This window comes from Tachypleus tridentatus, chromosome 9, assembly GCF_004210375.1.
Source record: "Tachypleus tridentatus isolate NWPU-2018 chromosome 9, ASM421037v1, whole genome shotgun sequence".
Lineage (NCBI taxonomy): Eukaryota > Metazoa > Arthropoda > Merostomata > Xiphosura > Limulidae > Tachypleus > Tachypleus tridentatus.
The window spans coordinates 131,964,246-131,989,033 of NC_134833.1; the positions used below are offsets into that span (position 1 = coordinate 131,964,246).

The 24,788-nt window shown below is 33.7% G+C and overlaps 1 protein-coding gene across 2 annotated transcripts in view; it reads left to right on the forward strand.

Moving 5' to 3' along the window:
• Window positions 1–10,514: 10,514 nt before the first annotated feature.
• Window positions 10,515–24,788, forward strand: part of Als2 (Amyotrophic lateral sclerosis 2) — an 86,274-nt gene continuing 72,000 nt past the window's right edge. The window contains exons 1-3 of one of the 2 annotated variants that reach the window (XM_076457327.1): window positions 10,515–10,591; window positions 12,157–14,133; window positions 23,146–23,326. In XM_076457327.1, coding sequence (XP_076313442.1) covers window positions 12,191–14,133; window positions 23,146–23,326 — 2,124 coding nt within the window. In that variant the 5' untranslated portion in view covers window positions 10,515–10,591; window positions 12,157–12,190. Of the gene's footprint in view, window positions 10,592–10,699; window positions 10,719–12,156; window positions 14,134–23,145; window positions 23,327–24,788 lie in introns of those variants that run through there. The other variant, XM_076457328.1, reaches the window with a different exon arrangement.

Sequence of the window (24,788 nt, forward strand, 5' to 3'; positions counted from 1 at the left end):
GTATTTTATTGTACCTATGGAACTGCTCCAGTGGGCCAGCAGTAAGCTAGTGAGGTCATAACACTAAAAATCAGGTTTTGGTATCATTGGCATAGAAATAAACAAACTTATGAAGTAGGGTTTTCTGACTTACAGATGGTGACACAATAGTGGATGACATAGCTACAGAAAACAGTAGCTTTCCATGATGGTGAATGTCTCTTGCTGTTGCTTACCGTATTAGTAATTTGTCGACTTGTCATATATTGTATCTATACACCATAATTGAATTCATGGTGTTGCATATACACAGCTTAGCAATAAGTAAGTAGTCAATCGTAAAGAATACAAACTAATAGTTTCCCTGATATCATATGCAAAGAACCATGATACAAAAATGCAAGACCAATGAAAATCAGACATTTAAAACAGACACAGATTAAAGGGTTCCAGATATTAATTATATTTCATGACAATGAATAGTTGTGTGATAGATGGCAAAAAAGTGGTCAGTGAGGAATCCCAGGGTAACTTGAAATTCTTCTCTCTATAGTAATAACAGTTGCAATACAGTTTTAATTAATATCAGGAAACAATAGTGTGAGACTCTTATTGCTGTGAGGAGAAGCGTGGAGAATGACCATTGTCAAACGGTCAGTATTGTTGCAAGATATGTGCAGTTGTACTCCAGCATCACCAATCGTCATCTTCACAGCATGGGATACAATAGAAAAATAGCCAGATGAAAGTTACTTTTCACCCCAATCAGTATTCCACATCAACAGCAGTGGGAATCAGAGATACTATAACGCACTGTTTCTTGTTGGGATACTATAATATGTATATATTTCTCATTGCGTAGATATTTTCACAATTTTCGAATGGTGTATATGACTGACATTGGTGAATGTACTCCCCAAAATTTTCACTGGATTAGTTGTAATCTATAAAAATACAGAAAATAATTTCTGTTAGGATGAAGGTTGTTATTTCGACAACTGATGATCCCTGTTGATGGTACATGAAGGGACAGTCACTATTGCTTGACACGTTAAAATTCTCGAGTAAAGCCTTCGATCTGTCTGTGCTGATGACAAGCAAAGCAATATTTCTGTGTAAGATGAGGCTCCTCCACAAAATGATGGCTTATGCACAATTAAGTCTGATATGTTGCTTATATAGAGGTTAAGTATGTATATTAAAACGATTTTCGAGTCTTACCACATCATTACAGTCAATACCGCAACTTCCATTCATGATGACCGTGCATCTTGACAGTAGCCCTGAAGCACAGTTTCCATTGAAAAAGGCTCCATCGTAAGGCCATCATTTTTAAAGAACACCCTTCTTCTCAGCATGTTTTCTAGTGCACGAAGACGACAATTCACTAGTGCCTTATTGGAGGATTTGACCGAAGTGAAATCCATAAATGCTATATATATGGCAAGTTGACTAGTATGTCTTCATGTGTAACATCATGCAAGTTACGTTTCATTCTTCGGCTGGTTGAACGCGTCTGTCATGCAAGTAACTTGTTATCATGTGACTTGTTTTGATTTTTCAGATGGAAATCATTCTTGATTATGTTGCGTACTGTTCCCTGTGTCTCTTCTGTTACAAAATGCCATAATTTTTACCACAGTTTGGGTACGCCTTGTTGCAGGACTTTTTCTGTATGGTTCTCGTGTCCCAAATTCATCCATAATCCTTTGCTTTTGAATACCATTAAATAGAGGAGATATCCGCATCTTGTAAATTCTAAGTCTCCCATCTGAACAAAAATTAACGACAAAGACCTTTACGAAACAAGGAAGATGCTTTCGCCATTTTATGTAGTGACAAAAAGAATCAAGTTTCTGTCTTTCCGAAATATCTTGAATAAATTTTCATGCAAACCTATATAAAGGGCTATTAACGCTAAAAGTTCCTAATTTTGAACTGATCAACTAGAGAAAGGAATTTGGTTAACAGCAACGTCGCCAAAGCTACTTTTGTGTTACCAAAATGTGGGATCTGACTGTCACTTTTACAACATATCAATGGCCCCAAAATTCGGGCAGCGAACATTGAGACCTCGAATTCACAGTTTAAGCACACAGTCTAATTAGCTGAACAAGTGTGAAACATTTTACATCTTTATGTAGTTTTATACTAGTGATTTAGTTAAAGCAATTATTTGTATTAATATTCTATTTCAATTGTATTAATGAAACTAAATGAAATGGCGAACGTGAAAAACTATTTTGATTTCGAAAAAAAAACATTCTGATGATAAGTTCTTGTTTTGCAAAAAATTAATACGTTGCTTTTATATATGGATGAAATATAATTCCAACAAGAAGATAGAAACAAAAGCTAATTATTGAAACATGAAGCTAGGCTTAAGTGGGAGGTTCTGTTATGGACGCTGCGTATGTTGTTTTATTTCTGATTGCCTAAGAATTTTTTTGACAGTCGCAAGAAAAGAGCTGTCCGTGATGGGTGTTTAAGGACTGAGTTGTTGAAGGTCAAACTGTTTCCGTGTACAATGACCCTGATTTGGTAAGAGAGTGCGTGACCGAGCCAAAATTCGTAACGACACATGTGCACGTTGGATAAAAATAAAGAGGCAGGCAAGCTTATCAGTTTTCATTATGTCTTCAGACTTTTTAAAGTACTTTTTGACCTAGCAACCCTAATTTTTCAAATGTTTCAGATTAAACATAAGAAAAAAAAGTGATTTGTTTCTTTAGATCAAATCATAATGGCGCTTTTGTTATAGAGTTTTAAAATACAAGCACTTCTGGGGTCTGCTTTTAATCACCAAAATGCTGACTTATTTATGAACCGTTTACTGTTGTTGGAAGTAATACAATGCATCATATTATACAATTTTATAGTTTTGTCTGTTACGAGATTCAGTCTAAAACAAAATGGCTCGACATGGCCAGGTAGTTAAGGCACTCGACTGGTAATCCGAGGGTCGGGGGTTTGAATCCCCGTCACACCCCACATGCTCGCCTTTTCAGCTGTGGGGGCTTTATAAAGTTTCGAGCAATCCCACTATTCTTTGGTAAAATAGTAGTCCAAGAGTTGGCGGTGGGTGGTGATGACTAGCTCCCTTCCCTCTAGTTTACATTACTAAATTAGGGACGATTAGCGCAAATAGCCCTCGTGTAGCTTTTCGCGAAATTCAAACCAAACAAAAGTCACCAAAATAAAACCTCACTGCACAATTTAGGGCATCGGATGTTTTATAAAAGTGACGGTCATATCCCACTATTCGGTACAAGTAGCCCAAGATTTGGCAGTAAATAATGTTTATTAGTTATTTTCCCTTTAGTCTATCGCATCAAAATTAGGAAAGCTTAGGGCAGATATTCCTAATGTATTTGTGCACGAAAGTCAACAAAACTAACGTATTTTATAAGAAACTCTGTAACCGAAAAAAACCATGGACCCGGAATTATTTTTATTCATACATAGTCTAGAAAAACGTCTGTAAAGAAAGAGATGGTGTTGAAAAACTACAGCTGTGTAGAGGGTTAATTGTTAATTGTTTTCATACCAGAAAGTGAGCTAGTGACTGCACAACACACAACTTTACTTGCTTTAGCGCCCTCCGCTAGTACAGCAGTATGTCTTTGGATTTACAACGCTAAAATCAGGGGTCCAATTCCTCTCGGTGGGCTCAGCAGATAGTGCAATGTGGCTTTGCTATAAGAAAAACACACACACTTGGTTTAGTGTGGGTACATTTAGAGTAAATATCAAATAGGGTTAGAAGAGCAATGTCACTAAACTGTGCCAATTTGTCAAAGCTTCGTTCCATACATTTAAACGATCATTTCTGATGATCTATATATATATATATATATATTGCTTAGATTTTATTATATCTTCCACAAAGTAATGGAAATGGCCATAATATATCGGATCACCCTTTCATAAACTCAAAAAATAATAACTTCAACCGTTCTTCCAGCAGTTAAATTTAAACAGATTATATTTCAATAGTTTGCTCATTGTGCTAGGAGCATGCTGCATTTACACTTGTTATACCACATCGTTAGGGCCCGGCATGGCCAAGCGTGTTAAGGCGTGCGATTCGTAATCCGAGGGTCGCGGGTTCGTATCCCCGTCGCGCCAACCATGCTCGCCTTCACAGCCGTGGGGGTGTTATAATGTAACGGTCAATCCCACTATTCGTTGGTAAAAGAGTAACCCAAGAGCTGGCGGTGGGTGGTGATGACTAGCTGCATTCCCTCTAGTCTTATTTTACGCATTGTCACCTTGTAATACTCGGGTACATTGATATCCATCATTTAGTTACAATTATCCGAAGAATTGTAGGTTCCTAAAATGTTATGCAGTATAATGTTGCAAACATGGACCACGAAGGAAAACAAAGAACGTAAGTGCATAAATAGACAAAATATTTGTACGTACACACAGCTGTTTAATGCTGGCTTTTGTATTCACAGCAATAATTTCTGCAGGAAGTTGAAATAGAGAAATTACTGAAATGAGAGAGCAAAAATCATGAAGATATATCCCATATTTATGGCAGACTGAAGTCCTAGTATGCTATCCCATAATTCTTACATTGGCTTCGTCAACGATTATTCCAAACAAGTACATACAAGGAAGATGTTTGTTTTTGAATTTCGTGCAAATCTACACGAGGGTTATCTGCGCTAGCTATCCGTAATTTAGCAATGTAAGACTAGAGGGAAGGCAGCTAGTCATCACCACCCACCGCCAACTCTTAGACTTTTACCAACGAATAGTGGGATTGACCATCACATTATAACGCTTCAACGGCTGAAAGGGCGAGCATGTTTGGTGCAACGGAGATTCAAACCCGCGATTCTAGGATTATGAGTCGAGTGCCTTAACCACCTGGCCATGCCGGGCCAAGTACAAGGAAGATATATCCCAACTCATACTAACTTGAACAAGTATCTTTATCACCTCTAGGAAAGGGAGTAGACACATAAACAGGCTCAGGTTCTTATAACCTTTTGTGTGATAGTTATTATAGTTAAATTTTGCAACATTTGTACTTATTTAACTAGTAGACGCTAATTATATGTAAAACACCCACCTGATTTTTTTACAAAATACCTAAATATATCTGAATAGAAATATAATCTACACAGACAGTTATAAAATTAATATAATTACACTTCGTTACCTTGTACATTGTACATTGTTTCCAATCGAATTTGGGCCAAGAATGCACTTTTAAAATACAAAATATCACGAGTCGGATCAGTCTATATATCAAAGGAAAATTTATTTTTCAATAGATGGCACCACCAACGCAGCGTTGAACATCAGAGGCCAATCTATCAGAATCACCTAATCAGTTCAATGCCAGTTAAACAATAAAAGCTATTGCACCTGTGAATCAGTTAGAGTTAAAGCGTGAAGATTAGTGCATCTATTTGTCAGTATGTTAACCAGTCAGTGTGTTCGTGATCCATTTATTAACGTGAGGAAATTAAAAAACGGGTTTATTTTAGTGACAATTAACTGGAACTTTAACTAAACTTCAAGATGGTAATCCAATTATGACGAGAGATCAATTCTTTGTTAAAGATGATGAAGCAGTTAAAGGAAGGCAAAGAAAAACAACGAGTCAAGATAAAAATAAGACAATCAAGAGAGAACATTTGAAACAAATCAAGAAGAAATTTGTAGAAAATCAAAGGAATAGCAAAGAGAAAGAGATTGGGATTTGAGAGAGGACGTTAAAAGAAAGAGACATAGTTTTTAAAGAAGAATTGAGAACCAAAATTAATGCGATTGGAGACAATATTAATAAAGCTATTGACAGATGAATCACAACATCAAAGTTGAAGAACTGCAGAACACCAATAAAATACAGAAAAACTGAAATGTAAAAAGTTAAAGAAGTGCAAAATGTAGAAAGGCTATAAAAACAAGATCATTTAGTAGAAAAAAACATCAAAGATCGAACCAACCACGGATCCTTCTGCATTTGTCTAGGAACTCCAAGCTAAAAGACCATTGATTATTTAATATGAAATAGGAGAACTTATTTGATTTACGCTTGTTACCACTATTACTATGCCATTCGTGATTGCAAAATATATCTGGATTAATCCATCTTTAAAATTCTTAAATAAAATTCCAAATTCAATTGGACAATTTAACATATTTGCCCAATCGAGAAACGAATTAGCTGTGATTGAAAGGTACCATGAGAGGCATATCAGGCTCAATTCCAGAGCGGATAGTCGGAATAATGAGCAGAAAACTATTCATCTACCTCTCTGTTTATCTTTAGTGAACAACCTGTCAAGTGGAGCTTTCTTACTCAATAACAGAATGATAACCAGAAAGAAGTATTCAAACCAATTACAAAGGGAAGAAGGATACACTAGTAGAATTTGTGGAAGATTTGAAAATGATTGTTTAGTTATCTCACTCGGATGCTCCAAATGAAATTATGACCAACTTATACATGCCATAATAGAAGCCATAACAGAAACAAAGTAGCTGTAATTTTTTTTTAGGAAAGTTTGTAGTTGCCAGTTGAGCATGAATTTATTAAGGCTGCAGCATTGTGGAACTATCAGATTAAGTAATACTGAAATATCAGTTCTCTTGGTAATAGTCTAGAAGAACGTAAAGTAGTTAGAAAACTAGTCACACCGGTAATAGAAATAAACCACAAGACAATAAGAAATGCTCTAAACTACAGAGAAGAGAGTGTGGTGAATGAAAATTTCTCCAAAAAGATGTTGGAGAAAGTGAAATGCGAGACCATGAAGAACTAACAATTGTCAATAAGCAAAGGAGACAATGCACAAAGGACCAAATGATCAACAAAGAATTAAAAAGACACTAGAAAACAGGAATTATCTTGAATTATATATTTCAGCTGAGAACACTCCATCTACTCTAAATTAGCTAAGAAATCCATTGTTTAAAATATCACTCCACGAGTCGAAGGGCTTACTGACAGTAAATCTTGGTATGTCAACCAACACTGGTTTTACAGTTATAATAGTTCAACTCATTTTATTAGAAATGGAAATAATCTCAGAATTGAGTATCTTATGATAATAATAGTGTCAAAACAATATAATTAATTCGTTTTTCTTCCTAATTGTGGTTTCAATGTGTGAACATGCCAAACGTGCTTTTGCACATCATATTACCACTGCAGCTTGTAGTCAAACAGATTAAGCTGTCCAGCCAAATATAATTTGTTTTTGTACTACAATGATATATCAAAAGTTTTACTCACTCTCAAACCCAAAACTTTCACTTTTTTAATAACTTCCTTTTTGATGCATGACTACTTTATCTACATGCTAAATCACACCAGTTAATGTAGATCTTACGAATTTGACATATTCGTATTAACACTTTGACACATTTGCTCTGGGAAGTAGAGCGTACATCACATTCATTTGGAGTTTTATGTCATGTTTGAGCATTAGAATCCTTCATGAATAACCATTGACCCATTAAGTATTAAAAACGTCTAATTTAAATCAAGTTAATTTATTTATCAATAACTGTTGCTCTATACTATCACAATGAAGTGTAGATATTCATTCAGTCAGTCTGGTCAGAATTCATAAACTTTGCGACATGCTCTTAACAATCTATATAACCTTTTCAGACAAAGAATGATGGTACAGTTAAGTGTCCCTCTTCACTACACTTAACACTTGGCACAACTCTGCAAATAACCAGCTACTAAAATTTTCTTCTCGATATGCTGTTCAGTTAACAGTTTAGTTGGGTAATGCACTAAAATTTCATGCAATATATAAGATGGTGTATACTCTGATAAAATAATCCATAAGGACCAGCACATGTTGATTATCGTTAGTCTCTGGGAAAAGAACAGCTATATTCTCTCAAAAAGAAATCTAAAAACTCTCTGATGGAAAGTTACCTACTGTAACCAACTTTTTCTTTTTGTAGGACACATAGTATAATGGTTATATAGTGTTTCAATACCTTGACACATATGAAACCAGAAGAACAGTATGTGTGCACTTTGACTGCTATGCATCACTCTAACTGGTGTCATCCAAATCTCACATCAGACAAAGACCGAAATATCCCCTGTATCAGGTCCCTGACTGGGTTGGTTACTTGTGGTTTGGCACATTGTTTTATATTTTAACTTCCTGTATAAATAATATTTATTTTATATATTTGTGTTACGTTTACTGTTTTGCATATTTTATGCTTCATTTCTGTATATGTAAATCTGCATCCAAGCACTCTGCCACTCAAGTTTAAAATATATTTGATTGAACTAAGGTCTCCTGTCAAAATTCTTACTGCTTCATTTTTAAGAGGCATTTCAAGCAATTCGTGACTCCAATGATAGAACTTGACTGTACTGGTTGATGACCACTTCAGTGTCTTACATAGACCCTTCCAATTCTACGACATATTAATAATAGAGAAGTACATATTCCCTTCGACGGCAAAAACTTTAATCTATGAATGCACTTCTGCTAGTCCATGCCATAATCTGAGACCTCAGTCTCACGTCAGTTGCTCTTCCCTTTTTTCCAGTCTTAATCATTTATAATCCTAGAAAGGCTCTTCTGTTTAGTGGCATATCTAGGCAGGGGCTAGAGGGAGCTTAGCCCCAGGGCCCTTTAATAATTTTAGTTCTGTGTAAAATTACATGGGATTTAGGGCCGATAAAAATTATTAGCCCATGAACCCACACAACCTTAAATTCACCACTTCTTCTCTTTCAATAAAAGTCAAATGTAAGTAGTTCTAAAAAGTACAAGAAAATATGAAGAAACATGTTTCACAGAAACTTCATGGAAACAAATCTTCTGTCAGAATACCAGCATTGAAACTTATTCGCTTAAAGCTAAAAACAAAAGATAAATATAAAAATATAAAGAATTATAATTTGAGTGCAGAGAAAGTATGAATAAAAATTCAATCGCAAAGAAACTGATGCAATTGCTTTGCATTAAACAAATAAAATTATTTATATATAAAGACAACTGTTCTAAATGACTAACGTTTATTTAAAAATCATTGGCTTTCCTGCATATAGGTGACAAAACAAATGAATCCTAGATTTAGAATTGTATTTAGAACTAGGAACCATCAGACCTTCTCAACTCCCAGTGGCTCAGGGGTATATCTGCAGACTTATACAGCTTAAAAATCAGATTTCGATACCCGTGATGGGCGAAACACACATATCCCTTTGTGTAGCTTTTTGCATAGCAAAAACAACAACAGAACTTTTCAGAATGCCAGGTAAAGTAAATCATTGCGTTTGGGAAATCAAAGGAAGCAAGAATTATCTGACATGATTATAGTCTCACAAGATCAAAGGTATAGCCGAGATATTCAAGGCCATCTCGATAATTCGGTTAGTATACTTGTTGTGACAGAAGATACGCTTGTCTGTGAACTGCTATAGTGTTTTGTGAGATTGTATTAAGCAATAACGTTACTGCTAAGATGAGTAAGGGGCAGTTACATCCTATTTACACAAAACGTCTATATAAGAACATATTTTTTAAAATTTACATGACTATACTCGAATCAAGATGGATTAATTTCAAACTTGTGAGAATGTTGCTATAGTAATAATTTCATACCACTTAACAAATTCAAAATTTAATAGCACTGAGGTCCACTTGAATACCTCCTGTTTTGAAGATGAGGGGTATGAAGACAACAGAAGAAAGTTTAATTAATGGAAAAGAAAAAATAAGAGAAAGGCTCTTCAGTAAAGTTTAATTTTATTATTCCATCCAAACTTACGTCATAATGCCACGTCATAACCTGTAATAACACACAAAAACTTATTCTATATTTATGAAGACTTCAGAAAAACGTAAAAAAATGCTATTTATTAACAAGACACACATTATCTACATACTGTCATCTAGTGGTTTAAGTTGATTTTACAGTTAGCTTAAAATATATTTACATTTAATGCTAATATTAATATATCACAAAAAAATTGAAAATTCTCTCTCATTTTAGAGTTTAGATATTTTTTAAATGTTATTATATATGTGTTACACACTACATTTTGAAAAGTTCGGAATTTAAAGATTACTTAAGGTTAAAAATATCATTTTATTAATAAAAAATGAGAGTATGGTTATATTTTAAATAATCAAATAAGGCATTTCAATCCTCATAACATCGGAACATCCACCTCAAGAATAAGTCACAATGTAATTCAAGATCAAGGAACTAATGTTAAAGTGTAATGCAGAAGATGAGCTCATAAGGTTGATATACACAGAGCAAAAAGTCGCAGTAATGAGTTTACTATGTATATATATAACATCAGCCAAGATCATTATGAAAATCAATATATATATTTGGTTGTCGATGTCAATTTTAACTAAGTATTGTTTCTATATTTTTTCGGATATCCATTTAATTTTATTTTTGTATTGGGATTGTTTAAGAGACTTCATTATTCAGGAACGGGGCAGTGTTATTTTGAAATTTAAATTATTTATTTTCTTACGTTGATAATTATCACTGTTACTGCTAGAGGGCTATAGATGCTCTGTCGAAGTGTTGTAATCTATGCTAAGTAGGTTACTTCTTGCCATTAGTGGGAGTTTTGCTTGTGAGTTATAATTTTTATTTTTATTTAATAGTGATACAAGGTCGTCGTATTTCTTACAATTCATAACAGTTTCTAAGACTTATGTTTGATAAATAAATACTTGGTCTTTAGTGGTTTAATTTCATTGGTATGTTTATATTAATTTTGAAATTGTGTAAACTTGTATTCTGTTAAATGAGTTATTGACAGTGTTGTAGTCGCATGATAAATATCACAATATGATTGTTATTGTTAATATTAATAAGTCTTGTCTATTAATATTATGTATTATTATCCGTAAAGTTATAATAACTAATAATTTATTACCATGCGTTTGTAAGTTCAATATCATTGTTTTCATAACTTTCTGCAGAAGAAAATATAGTTCATTAGGTGCTATTTACAAATTACATCTCTTCCCCAAGTCTTTAATAATTAATATCAATAAATTAATACTTATACTTTTAACCCTAAATATCAACTATGAAATTATTAGTTAATATATTAAGGCCTCTATAGATTTTGAATTTAAAAGTACTATACTATGTCGTATGATACACAGCCTACAGACATTGAACTGTAATCTATGTAAATTAGGATCTGCTTTTTTGAAAATGAAATTATGAAAGAGAAATTAAAGGAGTTAAAAGTATATTATTTTTCTGAATAATAAAGGTTATCAAAAATAAATATGGTTAGGAGGCTAAATATTTCATTTTGTTATTCACTTGTCAATAAATTGTACTTATTTTATGGAATTCAACAGTAACCTTAGTCAAAGGCAACTTTAGTTAAAAGAACAAGAGTACACTTCAGACAAAACATGCATACATGTATGATTATAGTAAAGACAAATTTCAACTAGAGAGAAACAACACTTTGCTTCTTTTGGTTATGTTGTTTTTAAGACATTTGTAATAAGCACAACAATAAGGTTACTTAAGTTGTATAATATATTTTTGGTCAGTGCCGTTTATTTAAATAATTTGGTAACTTTTTTATTAAGATTTAATTGCATAATAAAACCATATGTATCTATTTCATAATTAATGATAGGTTTAAAACTTATGGTTTCATAATTTTTCTGGCTCTTGAGAATTAATTATACTCTCGTATTTTTAGCAAAATAATAATTGTTATAATATTTCAGTATGTATTACACCCTTAAATAGATAATGTGTATGTTACCATTTTTTTTTGTTTTACAAATTGGACCGTGAATGTAGCTATAAGTGTAAAATCAAACTTTTTTTAAGAGGTGTTTAATTTTAAGGCATGACATTTCTGTTGCAAACAAGGTGCCCTGAAATATTCAGAATAAATGAGCATTAGAAGAGAAAAGTTAACTTTGAACAGTTGTAGAGAATTCTCATTTTTAGTATGGACTAAGAAGGACATTAATTGGAGAACATATGTAACTTTTGTGTTTTTTCTTTTGTGAATTAATAGAGATTTATACCAAACTTTTGGAAATTTGTAATATTTTATGTTTGTGTTCCTTATTGGAAATGAGTGTTTTATACATACATATATATCACACACATCAGTGTCAGAATACCTGATTTGATTTTGGTTTTTTTAAACAGTTTTTCTTTGGAGGATGTAAGTTGAATTAGATCAATGTCACAGGCACATCTTTGGACATGCTGTCTTCCTGATTTTTTGGTTACCATTAGTAATCACAATGTTTCCCACCTGGCTTTTGGCACGGACCACTGTTTATTCTTAACAACAAATGGTAATGTGTGCAGCTTTGGTAAAGGAAGGAAGGGACAGTTAGGTGTGGGATCACTGAAAGATCAACTGAAAGAACCTCAGATTGTACAGGGAATTCCTGAAAAGGTTATTAGTATAGCCTGTGGACCGGAAACAAGTGCTGCTGTTTGTGAAAATGGAGAATTGTATATGTGGGGTGATAACAGTTATGGTCAGTGTGGGGTTGATAGCAATGAAAGTGTAGTACTTGTTCCAACACTTGTTCAAATATTAGAATCTCCAGCCAACTGTAATAAATGTGATATTGTACTTTGTAAAAAAACTCTAATTGTAGAAGTTTCATGTGGATTGCACCATACAATTGCTCGGTCTAAAGACTATGAGATATGGACGTGGGGTGAAGGCCCTCAATTAGGCTTAACTAATGTAAATAGAACTGGTCCTGCTAAGTTAGAGTTTCTAAAAGGAAAACATGTTTTGTCAGTTGCTTCTGGAGCCTTTCACAGCATTGCTGTATTGGAGGTTCCAAAAGTTGGTGACTCTTCTGACATTCCAGAAAAACAACACACTCCCATTTCTCTTTGTTCCAAATGTAAATGTGACCAGTTTACTATAACGGATAGTAGTGATGCTGTCATAGTGACTCGTGATCATGTCTGTCCACTTGGCCTTCTTGTAGCAGATGAAGATGTAGCAATAACTAGTGCTTTGCAAGAAGATAAATTAGAATTGAAAATTGGTGATGCAGCAGATCAAAAAAGTGAGGAAGATAATAAAGAAAGGCCTAATGAACTTGTTAAAGAAATGTCACCATTGTCTCCATGCAATTCAAACAAAAATAAGGGGGAATTTTATTTTCCTGATAATGTGAGAGAGAATTATGACAAACCAGAGAAAATAACTGAACAGATACTTGATTCAGCAGAATCTGCTGGAGATTTAGCTGAAGAATCTGTAAATGACCAGACAAATGACAACTATCAACAGGTAACATCAACTGATGATGATAAGAAAGTTATACTTCATAATCATGATACACTGGACCAGTCATCTCGAGAATTCAATACAGCTGTTAATGAAGAGGAAATTATGAGTGAATATCATCCAGATGCTGTGGAAGTAAAGGGTACTGAAGTGAAAGCAAACATTTTAACCTTAGAAAATGGAGAACAGGTGGAATTAAGAAACAAGACTGTACAGTTTCAAAAGTTTACAGATGCGTCAACTGAAACATCAACTTCAGAGGAAAAATGTTTACAGGCATGTCATCAAAGTAAAAGGCATTCATCTCTTATAGATCATGTTCAGGCAAGACAGTTTTTAGAAAAGCAAATTTCTAATGTATCTACAAGAAGTAAAGCAAGAAGTGTTTCTGTGAAAAGTGAAGATTCTATGTCTATCCCACCAGATGACAGTATAGGTTCTGATAAATATCCATTAATGAAGGGCCTCATGACTAAAGTCAAGACCACTGTAGACAAATTTCATTATGTGGCATTTGGAAGTAGAAATAGTCAATCATCACATTCTGATTCAGTAAGTAGCCAAGAATCATTTGAAGTGATTGAGGTAGAGCATCCAGGCCCAGATGAGATTCAACACATCAAACGAACTGGATCCTTGAAGTCTCTTTTGGAAATCAAGCAGGCTTACAAACTCAAATCAATTAACAGAAAAGGAAGTATAGAAGTTTTAGTAAATAAGTCAAGAATAAAAGGCTCTGTCCAAGAAAGATCACAACACAGCATTCGTAAAAAGGAACTTGGTCGAGCAGCTGTTCAGACAGAAGTGTGGTCCTGGGGAGTTGGAGAATTTGGGCAGCTGGGGCATGGAGACGAATTGGTGAGGTAATGTTTAATAAAGTATATAATCTACAAATCACCAGGTTTTATTTTATTAGTATTGGTTAATATTAAAAACTGTCAATATCATTAGATACAAGATATACAAACTAGAAAACAATAAATCTTCTAAGATAGAGGTTTGTTAGAAAGGTTGCATCTCAAAATATAGAAATCAACTAGTGAGAAATGAGACATCAGATGAATTTATAAAGATGGTTAGCATTTCAAAATTTATAGGTGTTAATAACAATTGTTTTCTTTATATTAAACTGCTTGTACACCTAAATTGAAAAACATGCTTCATTGGTTGCATTGATACCAGGGTTGCATGATTATAGACATTTGTTATTCTTTGATTTAATAAGAGTGACATAGAATATTGAATTTCTGCTTTGCACTCATGTCATAATTTTTAAAGGTTTGAGTGTTTTTTTCATTTTCTGTAGTAAAAGTAAAAAATATACAAATTAAACTTTTAAACTTTAAACGTATGTTTGAACAGATGCCCTTAAGTTCTGTGCCACCTTTTACAATGAGCACTGATTAATACAAAGCTGAGATGAGAACATTGTATCACTGTATGTGCATTTTGCTATACTGAAATAACCATGAATTTTGTATGAATAATGCATATAATGATATATGTGGGCTCAATATTTAGCCTCAAGAGAGATTTTTTAGCATTATTCTTAATGGAATATAGCAGTTAGTATGTTTCTTTAGAGTAAACATAGGTGGGACAATGTTTGTATCTGTCATTTATTGTGCAGGTCTAGTGAATATGGCTGAACAGCAAAGGTTCTCATGCCATGCACAACATTAAACGTTACTTTCTTTTGTCATTGGATTCACTCAGTAAAAAGTGAAATGGTGGCAAAATTTGAAGTTTGCCCAGTTGTCAAAATTGGTTCATCCAGTCTCGTATAAAAGTTTGTGATGTCAAGAGAGTAATTGGAATACCAAATTTGTTTTATATTTTATAGGATATTGGGGGATCATTTGGCCTTCAAGGATACCCTGATTCTTAGTCTTCCTCAATCAACAAAACTAATCAGTAAATCCATTCCTGATATTCTAAGTATCTGTTTACCCCTTTCTTTAACCACCTATAAAGTTTTAACTTCTTCCACTCTAGATGGCAGTTTGTTTCACAGATTTATCAGAGTTTGAAAAAATAAAACCATTTTAGCTAGAGATGTTTTCTGTTTTCCTAAGTCAAAAAACTATGACCTTTCAGAATTTGATATAATTTGTTTACCTTACTTTGTGTTTTCTACTCCTCTTGCATATCAAAAATTGTCTTTATTTGACTTGTCAGGCAAACAGGTCCAAAATTTGAATGTAATTTTCTTGAGCCCTTCTTGAACAAAGATAAAATATTAGCATTTTTCAATCTGGCAGGACTTGATGAGTCTATACTTGCTCTAAAAATTTCACTAAGAGGATAAAAGATTTCATGTGCCACTTTAAAAACTGAAGAGAGCATAATTCATTAACACCAGGTTTCAAATTGCATGATTTTTTGTTATCAGTTTCAGCTGATAAATCAACATATTTCAACTCTTGGTCCAGAGAACCAATAAAAGTATGTAGAGGATGTGGTATATTATCAATAATTTATTCAGTTAAGACAGTGTTAAAGTATTCATTTAAAATATTAGCTGTTTTAGTGTCATCTGTCACATTACCATCATCATCAACGATTAGGCCTACCTGTTTTTTGGGTTTAAGCTTAGTTAACATATCTGTAAAAGGACTTGGGTTCTTTCTTGCATGTGTTTAACTTATTTCTTGGTTCATTGTAACTATTTTGTGGCATGATTAAGTTAGCTTTTGAAATGAACATGATCCATGTACCCCTTGCATTTATCATACCTCTTCCTTTTGACAGACTCAGAAGTTTAGAGGAGTGCGTAACTTAACACATTGGCTGCTGTGTGGTCCGCTGGCAGGTCACACCTAATTTGTATTGATGTGCTGTGTGACCTGCTCACAGACCACATGACCTGTTAATTTCAGTTGTAAATTTCTTCTTGGCATGTAGTGTAAAGTCATTTCCAATACCATGTAAGCACATCAGGAATGTCTCATCTTTTACCACATGTAACTTTTCCATCATATCTTTTGAATGAAGGAAACTAAAGAATGATTAATGTCAGTGTATTTTTCCTGTGAAAAAAAGACAGAAATGCACTAAAATAAAAAGTATATGGTATGATAAAGAAAAATGAATTTTTCCATGAAAAAGGCAAAAATTAGAGAAAAAATGAGGATTTCTATATGAAAAATGTGAAAAAGTTAAATTTTATGTGAAAGATATCTTTTATGCAAACCAAAAAAATGCAAATTTCAATCAGAAAATATTTCTAATCTTTTTTTACAAAGCATTTTAAGCAAAAAGCAGGATTCTCTTTGCACATCACAATAAATATTCACGTTCTTAAAGTTTTTTTATTGCTTGATCTTACCAATGCTCTTCAATTCTGCATAGCATTCCCCACATTTGTGTATTCTTATATTTCTGTTGTTCTTACTTTCATATTTTTTTAGTGTGTGTTCTGTGGAAGAATCCTTGTGTTGAGGAATTTGTTCTTGACATGATACATTGTCTGAATTTAGCAATTTGCTCAATCTTTTTTTGAATATCTTTGTAGATTATAAGTGCATTTATAACAGAAGTGTTTAGGAGAAACCCAAATGCAACTTTATGGAACCATTGAATGGTTTTTCTCAGAGGTGAGAAGTAACTTGCTATTTAATCTGAAATAAATATATATATAGCCTGCTTTGCAGAATTATAAGCGATAATCATTTGTGGCTTCACTATTTCTTTTTGTTTTGATGTGATTTTTCTTTCCAGTACCTGTTATTTTCAACTCGTTTCATTGAAAGCATAAGGATTTCCCGTTTGTCTTTCCCTTTTGCTACAACTGTTCCATCTTTGTCTTCACAGTCTATGATATCACCTTTTTGTTAACTTTGTTGTTATAACTTTTGGATTACCCTTTTGATTTTTTGCAAAGCATTCCAAGAAGATGTGTTTGCTGTTCAAGTAACACCTTTGTCAGAGAGACAGAAGTGTAATAATTATCTGTAGTGATAGTTCTTCCTTTCTTCAAGTACTGTTCTGCAAGATCTAATACTACTAGAACAGTATGTACTAGTTCCCCATTTGGTATACCTCATCCAGAATCTCCTTTCTCAGTGTACACATAACTGGTATACATGTAGCCACTTGACTCATGTAACTTTTATATCTTCACACCATACTTATTTACTTTACCTGGATTATACTGATTGAATATAAGGTAATCATGCCAGGTAACACTAGATTAATCAGCTGACAATATTTCACCTGGAATCTAAACTTTGGTGAAATTTGTTTCAAGCAATGCAACCAAATCTCTGACTTTGACCAGTTGATCACTTCTAGCAGCCAATTCAGTACTGAAGTGTATGAATCTCAGTAATAGCTGAAATCAATTTTGTCCCATAATCTTGAGAACAAAACTGTTTCTGTAAATTTGTTATTACTTCAATAAAGTGAAATTTTTGGATATTGTACAAGTCCCATAAACATCACTATCCCCAGAAATTTCGTGATTTCTGCAACACCAGTCTTTTTCCACTCTTGCACATGAGATCTTTGTGCTTGGTTATTCAAAAGCCATTTTTCAGCATTGGCATTTGTCTGATAAACAAGTAAATCATGTATGTCTTCTGTAACCATCAGATTGAATGCATCTGTTGGCCTGAGGAATTGTTGTCAAAAGGCATTTATTTCTGGTATGCTTGGGCTGCCAGTGAAAGGAAAGCTTTTGCGATGTGTTCCATTTACTTTGTGCCAAGCATTATCTCTTTTGTTGTCAGTATTGTTGCTTTGACTAGGAGATTTCAGTTGGCTATAGGCATCTGACAGCAGATTTATTAGAGTCAAGGTTAGATGACACATAACTCTGTATCAGAAAAAGAACTAAATGGTTCATCATTATCTGAATCTTGTTGAGATGATAACTCATAAAATAAATTAGATGTAAATTAGGTTTTTCACGTATTCATTTAGAATTCAGTTTTTGTGTATTCAGTTAGACAGTGGAATCTAAAAGAAAAGAGCTAGTTAGTGAAACTGCTGTAGAAAGTATATGATGAATGTCAATGTAAAATACTGGCAGGTCATGGTATAAATATATATATTAACAGTCTAAGGTAGTCAAGTATTATCAAATAAGACCACAAAATAAAATTACGTAAGGCTAATTGCTTTATAATGCTACGGCACAGCTGTAATAACAAATTATAACGTTGTGGTAGCCAACGTGTTAAAAACAGTTTCATCCATAATGTCTTAACTCAAGAGAAAGGTTCCATAAGGCATTCCATCCAATATCTCACTCAAAAATATACTCATTCTTGCATATTCACCATTATTGTGGTCATAGAATGTAGTTTTCTACTCTAATTTCCACCATACAAGCAATGTCAAATAATATAATATTGTGATTGCTGAAAGGCTTACTAACAGCAATTATCAATGAAATTGGGACTACTAGTTAAAATAAGTTCCATAATAATTTCTCTAGAGGATTCATTAGTATTTGAGAAAAATATCCTGAGTTAGATTCAGATCAAAGGAGGTCTCAGTTAATAATTTGTGGTTGAAATCACTGTCAGTAACTGCTGGTCCACAATCTTTACGTGCTTTAGATGTTACAACATGGAGGATTTGTTCATTTTCAATTAATGTTAAAGTACTATGGTAGAAGACACCTAATAACAACAATCTTTTGGTAGTAATAATGTTTCCATGTATAGTTTTAGTGCCTTCTACAAATTTAACTGTCCAAATAACTGTATTTGAATTAGGTTTTTATATAACTTAAAACAGTCACCACCTTTGGATTTGGTATGATTATTCCTCAAAACTTAATACCCATTTAATACTAATTCAGCATTAGTTTAATAACATTCAACTGAGCTCTTGACTTTGATGCAAATGTCAGGAACCAGCTGATAAGCATCAAATTGCATCTTGTCCTTTTTATTTACTTATTGATACAAAAACAAATCAGTTACTTAAATACTGTTTTAGTAGTAGTATCAGAATTTGTAAATAAACTTGTGCAAGAATTAATTTCTTTTTTTCCACATATCCTCTGAATGCTCCCAATTAGAGGGGTGGTGGTTCAAAGGACCTCTTATGACAATCTCCCCATACTTCAGTACTAAGTTGTTTTTTTTCACCATTTCTTCTGTCTTTTTAATTTAGCATAAGACTTTTGTTTGGTAAGATCTGGTGAAATAAACACATTTTTTATAAGCTGCTATATCCTTCAGAGATTTGGCTATATTCACCACTTTATATACTCTTCAAAACAAGAAATGCAAAAGGGATATTTTGGTTATATTAAAGAGAAATATATGTAATAACGTTACAAGCTCAGAGTATGTGATGTTACGTGTTAAGGCACTGATTGTCAGACCAAAATGACAATAAAAGTTGTGCACTTCAAAAACGGAGGAAAACATCGGATTTTTTGCCAAAACGCATGCGTGTCCAATAAATTTGTTTGAGAGATCTGCATGTTCTGCAAGTGCAACATGTGCAAAATCCCTATAAAAGTGACGGGTTCTCGGTTTCCATAGCTCAGTGTTAAGCCACCGACACGCAATACAGTTATGCCAAGACTGACTGAAGCACAACGCAACAACGCCATTGGTCGCTTGGAAGCAGGCGAATCTCGATCAGATGTTGCCAGAGCTGTGAATGTCCACCCAAACACCATCACAAGGCTATGGAATCGCACCAACAACATGGATCAACTCGTGACCACGCCTGCACAAGACAAGATCGCAACATCCGGTTACATTACCTTCGAGATAGGACCACTACTGCGATGTCTACTGCCTAAACCATACCAGGGCTGCATAGGATTTCTGATCAGACCGTACGCAACCGTCTACGAGATGCAGGAATCCGACCTCGACATCCAGTCAGAGGCGTCATCCTTACCCAGCAACATTGTCAAGCACGGCTGCAGTGGACTCGGGCACATCGGGTATGGCCTCATCGACGATGGAGGCATGTTTGGTTCAGCGATGAATCACGTTTTATGCTTCGTAGGCAGGATGGAAGGACCCGTGTTTACTATTGCAGAGGTGAACGTTTTGCAGCAAACTGTGTGCAGGATGTTGACAGATTTGGTGGTGGCAGCATCATGATGTGGCCTGCCATTGCCTACAATGCCAGAACAGACCTTTTGCACATTCGAGGGAATCTTACGGCTCAACGATACGTCGACGAGATTCTTAGGCCCCATGTGCAACCCATCATGGTGAACGTCAACGACGTTTTTCAACATGACAACACCCATCCTCACACAGCCCGACTCACCACTGTCTTCTTGAGACACCACAACATCAACGTTCTTCCCTCGCCCTCCAGATCACCAGATTTAAACCCCATCGAATATCTTTGGGACGAGTTGGACCGACGTCTGCGACTGCGACAACCTCAACTGCAGACTCTACCTCAGCTTGCAGCAGCTTTGCAGGCTGTGTGGACCGCCATTCCACAGGATGTGATTCTTCATCTCATCGCTTCCGTGGGCAGGAGATGCCAAGCAGTTATTGATGCTCACAGGGGGCATACTTGTTATTGACGTTGAGTGACATTAAACTTCACCTAGTGAGCGTAGACTTCACCTTTGCAGACTTTGGATGTTCAGCAGTGAATGTGCAAAGTTTCACACATGTCATACACAACTACCCGGAATAAACTTGTTAACAATTAGTCTCATATTTTGCCTTTTGCGTTTCTTTTTTTGAAGAGTATACTTTGGGACTTAGTGGCTAGCTTGACTCTCAATGGGTGTTTTCAAATTTAGAATCACTGATGTGTTCACCATAGTTGTTTTTTGCATCACACATGTATAGCACATTAACGTAACATTTCAGAACAACAATGAACCTATTGGTCCATCTGGGCTATTCCTTCCTTTAAATTAAACTGTTATGCTGCATGTGTTTACTAACTTTGATTTCCATTGAACAACCAGTAATTCCTTGACTATCTACATCCACTGCATCAGCCTAGGGGCTTTGAGAAATAATTACATTATTTATTGCACTAGTAGAAATGTTAGCATTTTGACCTGATGCATCAGTCACAAAAGAATCAAGTACAAACATTTGTTATAATAATGTCAGTTTTTTTCATGTCATTTTCTCTAAAATAATTTTTCTTTGATAAGAGGTTTAACTTTCTTGTCAAATGAATCTTTATAAATTTCTTCTACTTTATTGAACAAATCATTTTACTAGTTATTTGGTTAAACTGATTCTTCACTTTCTGCATTAGCTAAGAGACCTCCATGGCTTTACCATTACATCCAGTACAGAACTAGTGGTATTGCTCATCATCAGGGTTATTGAAAGAAGCATACTGAGGTATTGACACACCACACTCATTGTGGAACTAATTTGAACAGTATTCATAGGGCAGGTGCTTGACATTTGTTTTTACCACATTTGTTAAGAGCTAACATTTTTACCAGATTTAGATACATTATGGATGGATTTTCTGCAACCTTAAGCCAAAATTAATATATTTCTAAAAGCACATGTCAGTGACAAGAAACTTCCCACCAGTTGAATTTAGTTTTCAGTTGTAATTAAGATGCTATACAGTATTTTGTCTTATTTGTTAAGCCTATTGTTAGTCATGCTTTTCTGTGTTCCAACTACCACATTCATTTCTAGTATTAGTAGTAGTAATGTTTATACTGACATCTACATCCAATTTAACACCAATGTTCCACTGATTATTCAAGCTTCCTTGATCTGAAGATTCTTAATTTAATTAATGTTTTTATTTAACCATTATAAAACAGTCATTCTCTTGCATTTAAAAATAAATTGATATCACCTTGGTTGGGGTCAACTAAATTCTGAATATTTAACCATATATAAACACCCAAAAGGTTTGATGGTTCAGTCTTGTATGTTTCTTTAATAATTTTGAATATTTCAAATAAATCATCCTTAAACTTTTCACTTTCAAGATGAATCAAATTATTAGATCTCACCCTATTTTCAAATGACATCCAATCCATTTCTCATCTTAGTAACCCTCCTTGCATAGTATTCTGGCATAATTATCTGTTTCTTTAATAATTTTTAATATTTCAAATAAATAAACCTTGAACTTTCCACTTTCAAGAAGGATCAAATGATTAGATTACATCCAATCTATTTCTCACCTTAGTAACTTTCCTTGCTTAATATTCTAAATGAAGCCTAATTAGTGATTTTTGTACAGGGAAAACTGTGGTCTTTTTGACACTTGTAGTTAATATGGATGGTTATATTTGAATTGGTTTAACTTTTGATTAATCAATCTAATCAATCACCTACAAATGATAGATCTTGTTTTTATTGCCTCAGAACTGGCTTTCTGAAAATTAGAAATGATGATAATTGAAGCAGTAATAGTAGAAACACTAACTTAGTTTATTTTCATGACATTAATTTATTTAATCATAATTATAATTAATCAGTTTTGTAAAACTAATTGATGTATTTGTTCCTTAGGTAATTGATTAAGCATATAATTTTCATAGATTTAATGGTTAACCAAATAGAACTTTGATTTGTGCCTGGGTTTTACAATTTTTACAATATCAGCAATGAAATAAGCACAGCAAGCTTTTGAGTAGGATGAATGTATTTTAACATCAAGCTTGTATTTATTGTATTATTTTCATGTAGAGACTGATGGAAATTAATACTTCTAATCATACATAGTATTAACACGTAGTTGAATATAACTGAAATAAAATGTGTGTTAAACCTATGTTGAGGAGACCTAATTTGAGCAAGTACAAGAATAACAAGTAAAAAACAATTGTCTTTTGATAGCCGTGTATCTACAATTACCAAGTGATGATATGTATATCATGTATGTGCACATATGACATATTTTTCTTTGGAAACTGACAAATCTTTTATTTTTTCTAGACCACAACCTTGTTGTGTAAAACAGCTTTCTGGTCAAGGAGTTGTTCGAGTATTGGCTGGAGATTTCCATTCCATAGCATTAACAGCTGATTGCAGGATATTTACCTGGGGCTTGAATGATGTCTGTCAGTTAGGCCATAACCTTAGCAATGAGAAAGTTTTGTCTCCCAAACAACTTCAGGTACAAAAGCTACTAGGCTTAAAAAAAAGTAGGAAAACAGACCAAAAACAGATATTTTGTGAAACAGTTTATTGTAAATGTAGAATTTTTGTTTCGAGTTGCATGATGTGAATATGAGTGTTGATTAATCAGTTTACATTGGATAGGTCAAAGTGCATGTTACAAGCATTTAATTAAACTATTTTATTGTTCATGTATAGAATAAATTTGGCATCAAAACATAGTTAATAAAGCAAACTTTAACATTATATAAATTTCTAGTTCATAATTTGAAAAGAAAATATTTTAAAATCTAACATCTCTTGTAGTATGAAAATTGTGACATTTGCTCACTTTATCTTCTAATTTATTTACCACCCATTCAAGCAGTATGGAATTTAATGTCAGTTGCTCATTATAATATAATTATTACTCAAAATTTCTATAACCTTCAATGTTATCTGGTTATATGGCGATGAGGTAAAAATTCAGACCTCTCTTGCTATGCCAACCTGTCGCATCTTGTTTTTCACAACTTGCCAGTTCTGTAATGGAAAGCCAAGTGTTTAATCAAGTGATGCATTATATTACATTGTTTATTTCACTTCTAGTTCGGATAGTTCCATAGGAAATACAGGGTGGCCCATAAGTCCCTACCCATCCATATGCTATTATGTTATATTCAATTATGCATGTATTATAAATTTGTTTCTATTTTTTCAGAGACATATGGCTGATATAAGCCTATTTACACTTGAAGAGCATATTGTGACATAATATTGTGCAGCAAGAATGAGGGACAGCACACAGATACACTGGATGCTTAAGATATATGGATGGGTAGAGGCTTATGGGCCACCCTGTACATCAAGGAGCTTAGCTGAATTTTTAAGGCTTTTATTGCATTGTTAGAAAGACATAAAAATTATGGTAGCTATAGAATGCTGCCTGGTTTTTACATGTTGATATTCTTTGCTTTTAGGCACAGTATTTGATTTAAAAGTTATTGTATAGTAGTACTACCATTGATATAAATCAGTAGGCTTAAGTTTCATTGAGAGCTGACAGAAAAGAAAAGCTAGACATGTATTAATTTCTTATTTTTCATCTACGTTATATATTTACTATTCTAAAAAGTAATAAAATGTATTAATTAGAAACTTGAGGATAAATTGGGTTAGATTAAAACTAAAACAATAAAAATTCTTTTCAAATCATGCTTGTGAACAACTCTCGCATTTCATATTCAGTAATATAACTCAAGATATACATTCACTGAGTGATTTACAATGTGTGGTAGGGTTAGTGGCTAGCAATGGCTCAAACTCAGGTTCTCTCTCCTGTATGTAGACATTTGTTTCCAAGTCTACACTTAAATAAACCAAAGGTATAAAATTCCAGTGGATTTCCAGCACAGAACCTTACAGGTATATGATCAAATGGGGTTGCTGTCATTATTTTTTCCAACTATCTTTTTCATGAA